At 41.3% G+C, this 7,189-nt stretch overlaps 1 protein-coding gene across 1 annotated transcript; it reads left to right on the top strand.

The window, feature by feature from the left end:
* The first annotated feature begins 441 nt into the window (after positions 1-441).
* LOC135588376 (uncharacterized) lies at positions 442-5,599 on the top strand. Its single transcript, XM_065080471.1, has 7 exons — positions 442-863; positions 989-1,216; positions 2,372-2,445; positions 3,029-3,188; positions 3,417-3,536; positions 3,663-3,771; positions 5,240-5,599. The coding sequence occupies exons 1-7, from the start codon at positions 627-629 to the stop codon at positions 5,419-5,421; spliced, it is 1,110 nt and encodes a 369-aa protein (XP_064936543.1). The 5' UTR covers positions 442-626; the 3' UTR covers positions 5,422-5,599.
* The last annotated feature ends 1,590 nt before the right edge of the window (positions 5,600-7,189 follow it).

Genomic DNA, 7,189 nt, shown 5'->3' on the forward strand with positions numbered 1-7,189 from the left:
ACCAATTTGTATAAATAGATTTTCTTGTTGGTCAATGAATAATAACAACTAAGTAGGGAGACATATGTCAATTTAATTTATTTTTAAATATATTCATAATATTTTTGATACATCTATCAAAATATTATGTTTATTTAAAAATACTATAGCTGATAAACTCGATTGATTCATCCTATAAATCGATCCATCAAATGTAATCAGTAAATTATACTAATAATTATCTGAGTAGCATTTCAAGGATTAATGAGGGGTCTAAAAAGATAAAAAAAAATGGGGCACATTCCTTCTTATTTTGTGGTTTGGGGAAAATTCGTCCCATATTGGATTCGGATCGGAATACGGAAAACTATTTTGATTCGGATTCCCTTTCATCGGGCTGTTATTGGATCGGATTCTACTCTAAACTCGACCCAATGCACCTCCCGATGGAATGGACTTCAGAGCGTCTGCGTGGCCGAGAGCAGCCCACAACGCCGCCGCAAGCGAAGGGACTCATTCCAGCGCTGGTGGTCGACGCCGCCTGCCCCCACATGCACTCCTCTCTCCACGCCTCCCCGCTCCCCTCTCGCCCCCGTCGCCCACCGACCGGGCTGTAAGCCGTCGCCGAGCTCGGTGGCATTCGCGCCATGTGGCGGCTGGGCGGTCGCCGGATCCGCACGCCGCGTAGGCCGGCGGTGGGGCTGAGGCCCGCTTCCACGGCGGCTGCGGCCGCGGCGGTTTCTTCGTGCAGGGCCGTGGTCTTGCCGCGGTTCGGCGGACCCGAGGTCCTCGAGGTGCGTCCGGCCGTCAGCGTCCCCGATCTGAAGCCGCGCGACGTGCTCGTCCGTGCCCGCGCCGTCTCCATCAATCCCCTGGATTTGCGGGTGAGTTCTTGAATTACGAGTTTCCGTAACCAAATAATCAGTCGCCAGCCAAATGGTCGAATCGTATGTGATCAAATAGATAATTGGGTCATCTCGATGGAGCTTACTAAAACTTGTAATCGCAGATGCGATCCGGTTATGGCCGTTCTATTTTCGGGCCACTCTTGCCACTGATTCTTGGCCGTGATGTTAGCGGTGAAGTTGCAGCTGCTGGGGCCTCGGTTTCTTCACTTGTTGTTGGTCAAGAAGTTTTCGGTGCGCTGCATCCGACCGCTGTTAGAGGTACTTATGCGGATTATGTCGTTCTCTCGGAAGATGAGCTGACGCCTAAACCGCCTTCAGTAACACATGTGGTAAGTAAGCTTGCTGTAGATCATTAACAATTCAAACTTCTCGATGGTTTTCACCTTCCTCTATCTGTTTGGTCGAGATCAAGGCTCTTGTCATGGGTTATTCAATATCTTTCGACAACATTTTTCTTGTACTAGGACTCATGAGCTAGTATACCTTAGTTCTAAGTAGAACTGATACATTGGACGACTGTGAGCTGCCATCTGAAGCAAAATGTTCACTGCCAACAACAATTAACGAGTGTACCCATGTATTATGTGTATACCCTATCATCCTTGCTTTTATGTGTCTATTCTATGACAGTGCAAGATCTGATTTCAAAGTTCTTCCTAGCAGCATTGGCGGTTTGATTCTTGAGTCGCTAGAAAACACTCTGTTTTATTGAACAAATAGGGAAGAGGTGTGGAAGATTAGCATTGATCCTTTCTTCTAGTTATATTGTTTTAGATGCATTATTTTCTTGCACTTTTGTGAAATTTTAATTGTGAGTGTTGTACAAGGTATAAATTGTTTTTGTGATGCTTGAAGACTTCCCTCGGTGGAAGTGACTTTTGCTTCTTCACCCTTCTCTTAGGCATTTTGGTCAAATTGATTGATGTCGTTTTTAAGGTTTTCCTTTTTGACTTAGGCTAGGACAGGTGAATTTGATTTTCTAGCTATTCTGCTATTTCAATTTGTTTTTTTTGCTTTAACGTATTGATGATTCAAGTGTCAATAGCTGAAATTGCTATTTCAAGATTGCTACTGCATGGAGGGAGAATCATGTGAACTTACCATAGGTTTCATTCAGTTATTTTGAAGTGTGTGACACTGACATATCTTCCCTTTTGCCAAGTTATTCCAAAAATGAACAGAAAAAGAGTTACTACTGTTAATTTGGAATTTAAGCAAAACCTATCTAGTTGCAAAATGGGCTATCCTTTACACTCCATGTGAAATCTCACAACAGAAACTCATCATACATCTAAAATTAGAAAGAGTACCGCACAAATCAAACAATAATGACACTTATTATGCTGCAGGTGAGTAAATTAAGTCATCTTGATGGGTTATCTTATCCATATTGAAAATTGCAACAATTTAAAGATGCTATATTTTATTACCGTGGGGAAATCTGTGGGCCACAATTCATCTAAGGAACCTTTGTGATTGTGCAGGAGGCAAGTGCTATCCCATTTGCTGCCTTGACAGCATGGCGTGCTTTAAAAAGTACGGCTCAAATAACTAATGGGTATGTCCAGTTTAATTGCTCGGAGCCTTCCCAAGGAAAATATAAATGTCAATTTGTTATGGAGCAATTGATGTCTATTTGTTATGTTATAGTGATTATTGATTTCCAGATATAGACTAACAATTTCTTTTGCTGTCATTTTTTGCAGTAGTTGAATTTATTATTGTGTAGCCAAATAGTGTTTGGTTATGTGCTAAAATTTGTGCTTTTGTTTCTTATTATACGTGTGCGCAATTGGCTGAGTAATCTAGAAAATGTCAAGGGGAAATGGAAATTACAATATTTTCAAAAAGCAACATGTGATAGTGTAGTATCGTAGGATTATTCCAATTTCCAAGCATCTTATTTGGTTGTTTCACGACACTTTTTACTCTTCTATTTCTTTAACTGAACTCAAAGCATCTGCTTTCCGCACATCAAGCTTTAAAGATGATACAACCTTGAAAATGTTGAAGGCTAAGATGCTTGGAACTTTAGATGGTGTACTATTCAAACTCAAAAGTTGCTAACTTGGCCACAGGATCTAACTGCTTCCTAGTTCAGTTCATTTTTCCTTGCTATTACTCACTGTTTATTTCTGCAGTCAAAGATTGTTAGTACTAGGCGGGGGAGGAGCTGTTGGACTTGCTGCAATTCAACTTGCTGTTGCTGCAGGGTGCAGTGTATCAGCTACATGTGGAAGCCAAAGTATTGAACGAGTTTTGGCAGTTGGTGCTGAACAAGCCATTGATTATACTGCTGAGGTAAATGTCACTCTTCATTTGTCTCTGTCATTGTCGATCACTATGTTCCAGTACAATAAGATAAGAATGAGTGTCTTATACCCTTGAGTAGTTTGATAAGATAAGATGCAGAACACATCCTCCATGTAAGTGAACATGAATGCTTGTTTACACTCATGTTCTAGTAGAAGTTGATATATTTGCTTGGTTTGTTTCTTACTGGAACATCATACCATAATGCATTTACAGGACATAGAGGTTGCAATTAAAGGACAATTTGATGCTGTTCTTGACACTATAGGCATACCTGAAACTGAGAGAACTGGCATCAATCTTCTGAAGAAAGGTGGACACTATATGACGCTACAGGTAAGTGGGATCTTTTTTTTTTAGATTAATAGCTTTTTGAGCCCGTATCCAACTTGCCTTTTTTTCTCTTGTTCCCATCTTTTTTTAATGTTGTCACTGACATTGAAGTTTATGTCAATATCATAGGGAGAAACAGCTTCTTTAGCTGATAACTACGGGTTAGTGATTGGTATTCCTGCTGCCACAGCTATTTTGCTAAAGAAGCAACTTCAGTATCGATATTCTCATGGAATAGGTACAAAGTTGTTCCTCTATTTTTCAATTGCTCACATTATTGATAACTAATCCAAAGGGTAATGATCGAGGTTTACTATCAAAGTAATTCTTGATGCTCAATTCTTGTTAGTGAGCTTGCTAAGAATTTTCTTTTTTGTGAATATTCTTTGTGGTTGACATTCATGACCAGAACCTGCTTGAGGTGGATTAGCTTGAGTGAATCTGGTATTAGGTCAGATTTGGTTCATGAACGATATAAATGGATCAGTTTCATGTTTGCTTCCTAGCCCCAATCAGACCAAAATTATTTGGTAATTGATATGAAAATAAGTTGGTATTATTCAAATGGATTTGAAATATTAAAAGAAAAATAAAAGAACATAAGTACAGAATTTTAGAATTAGGATTTTTCATAGATTCTCTAGTTTCTCTTGCTTGGATATTTTAATCAAATTTGATCTCTCTTCATTATATGTTCTTAATTGGTAATATCTTTCTTCAGTCTTATACAACCTCCAGTTGTCATACTGTTCCGTTAATATTAGGACGATCTCAATCTCCTTGTTGATGATTTTATCTTTTCCATAGTTATATTACATTATGATAGATAAAATAGTGTTAGTTTATTTGGTTTAGGTTGGTTGGGAATTGCAATTTTCTAACCTTACCTTAGATGCATAAGGTTCAAGTTGTGCATATTTATATTGATAAAGAGAACATGCCTGAATTGCTCCACCCCTGTGCTTTTGTTTTTGTGAAGTCGACTAAAGATGAAGAGTCTAACCTGCCAAAGTTTTCAACAATGAGAGTACAGTTAAGATAATTGGTTTTTCAGCTCATTGACTCTTTTAACACAATTGTTCTGTTGCAACTATACATCATGATTAAAATTCTGGCATTCTATTGTATACTACACTAGAATGCCATTGGTACGTTACAAGCACATTGTGTGATCGCTACATTGTACTTTTCCTGACAACTGTCCATCCCCCTTCTTTGTTTTTAATCCTTTATTTTTCTCAACGGAAGGTGTGATTCTCACCCTTGTAAAATTGCCAAGAGTACCTAGAAATCACTATTAGACTTAAATAAGGAAACTCACTTGAAGGAATGTAGTTCTAACCGTTGAGCTACAGAAACTTGTCACCATGGCCGATTAGATTTAGTTTAAACCCTTTATGAACTTAGAGGATTCACCATCATTGATTTTTGTCTCCATGGCATCTCACGGTTAAGTTTCATGTTTAGAGGATTCACCTTCCATTATCACACAAGTTTTTGTAGAACTGCCATCGACATATTGTCAGATGCTGTTATTTACACTGCTTGCTCTATTGGGGTTTTTGTGGTCTTTCTCGTCAAGAATGAAGATGAAAGCTTTCGTCTAACATTACATGCCTTTTTCTTTTATTATGGTAATATTTCCAGAAATGTGATTTAATGTTGAAATCCCACGAAATCCTGATAGATATGTGCTGTTTAACCAGAATACTGGTGGACATACATGAGGGCTGATGCTGAGGGTTTAGACGAGATCCGCAAGCTATCAGGAGCTGGGAAGCTGAAGATACCGGTGGAGAAGACATTTTCCATTGCCGAAGTTAGAAAAGCTCATGAGATGAAGGATAAAAGAATTATACCTGGCAAGGTGGTTTTGGAAGTCAACTGAACCCCCCCCTGCCGGGTGACGCATCTCTGCACCGAATAAATCCTCTAGTGCTTGTGCCTTTCTTTCTCTCCTTATTTTTTTCGAGTAGTAATAGGCGAAAAGAATTTGTAACATCTCTAAATATCGCAAGACGCATCCAACCATTATTTGTAAAACATAGAATGTTAATTCATTCTCAGCTTGGTGTTAGAAACTGTTCCGTTCTCGATGAATCTAATTGGGAGCAGCAGTATGAGTGTCCCAGTGACACCAAAATCGTCTCTCTTTTGTTGCACTTGGAGTGTAGGTAAAGAGACGAATCTCCACTCGTATCAATTATGGAGGGCGGAGTCATAAATAATGTCTTACAACAAGATATCGATGTGAAACTGTCTTCATCCGCCAACAGAGAGCTTAGAGCATCGAGGACAAGCCTTCAATGGTGTCGATCGAGACGATGCTGATCGATTGCATGTACGAATCTCGTGCAACGAAGGCCAAGATCATGACACTCATATAGCAGGCACGAATCTCAATGCGACTACTCGGCCCTCGACCTCCACTGGCGTCTCCTCCTCCACGGCGGCAGCCCCGACACCGCGGGTTTCCCCCAGCAGCAGGCGCGGATGACGTCACACGAAGGTTCTGATGGCGTCAGATTCGAGTCATGGACGACGTAGGTTCCCCGGTGTGCTCGTGGGGCTGGTGATGTCCGACGTCATGTGATACTGGTCTGCTGATCACGTGGCGTATTGGACCGTGGCTCACCTGTCCGTGGTCAGCCAGGATCTACAGTCTTTCTCGACAAAGAAGAACCCACGTCCACCCATGATTCCGCGTGGCCCCATAGCTTGAGTGGTCTGCGAGCGATAAAACCTGGACCGTGTCTCAGACAACCGAACCGGACAGAGAAAACGAAACGTGTGGCGACGAACGGTGGCTGCTGTGTGGGAGTTTCCTCGTACGTGACGTCATAGGTCATTGGAGTCCACTGTGGGTTTCACTTTCGTCATTTCGATTAGAATGTTCCCCAATCGCAGCAAATTAACGATAAGTAAGCATCTAAACCCAACAGAATAAAATTCTTTTAGATGTAAAAGACCAAAATTAACCCGGAGATGAAGACTAATTTCTTTTCCAATCCTAACGTGTTAGGTGTAGCTCGAAAGGATTTTGTATTCGTGGATGGAATTCACATCCTAGCGTGACCTTTTGATTCGTGCGATGTTGATTTTTGACCCTAAGATCTCGGTGGGTGCACGAATCGATACTTGCAAGCTTCAAGCCAGTATGATGATGACTCCATCATACACATATTGCTGATGTAAATAGTCAGAAAGGTGAAAGAAGAAAGGGAAAAAAGAGTTAAAGCCGTCGAGTTAATGATTAGCTTCTATCATACAGAATTATTATGATGTAGCTTAAGTTTATTAATTATGAAATAAAATATCAAATTTATGTAGTATTTTGTGCTCGGACGGATTGGGCTCACCGTGTTCCATTCAGTTGGGCCCGACGGAGTAATACAGGCCCATCTTGCGGGCCCCACACCCGCACGAAGCCCCTGCGACGTCCCAGGGGTAGCTACGTCCTTGTCCGGATCCGGATTCGGATCCTGCATGCATCCGATCCGAGTCCCTCGGCCGGACACTCCAAACCCGACCCACCCGGGCAGCCCAGAGGCAACGCACGCCACTCTCTCTCTCTCTCTCTCTCTCTCTGCGCGACCCCTCCCGCACGTCCACGTCGAAGAGAATCAAAGGTAATACGAACAAAAGAAGTAAATAAA

This window comes from Musa acuminata, chromosome BXJ1-8 (genome assembly GCF_036884655.1).
Source record: "Musa acuminata AAA Group cultivar baxijiao chromosome BXJ1-8, Cavendish_Baxijiao_AAA, whole genome shotgun sequence".
Classification (NCBI taxonomy): domain Eukaryota; kingdom Viridiplantae; phylum Streptophyta; class Magnoliopsida; order Zingiberales; family Musaceae; genus Musa; species Musa acuminata.

Bases quoted from the DNA above. Each gene is read 5' to 3' on its own strand.
- LOC135588376 (XM_065080471.1), top strand. From the start codon at position 627: ATGTGGCGGCTGGGCGGTCGCCGGATCCGCACGCCGCGTAGGCCGGCG. The intron at 1,217-2,371 runs GTAAGTAAGCTT...GTGATTGTGCAG, and splicing joins CGCCTTCAGTAACACATGTG to GAGGCAAGTGCTATCCCATT. The intron at 3,189-3,416 runs GTAAATGTCACT...ATGCATTTACAG, and splicing joins CCATTGATTATACTGCTGAG to GACATAGAGGTTGCAATTAA.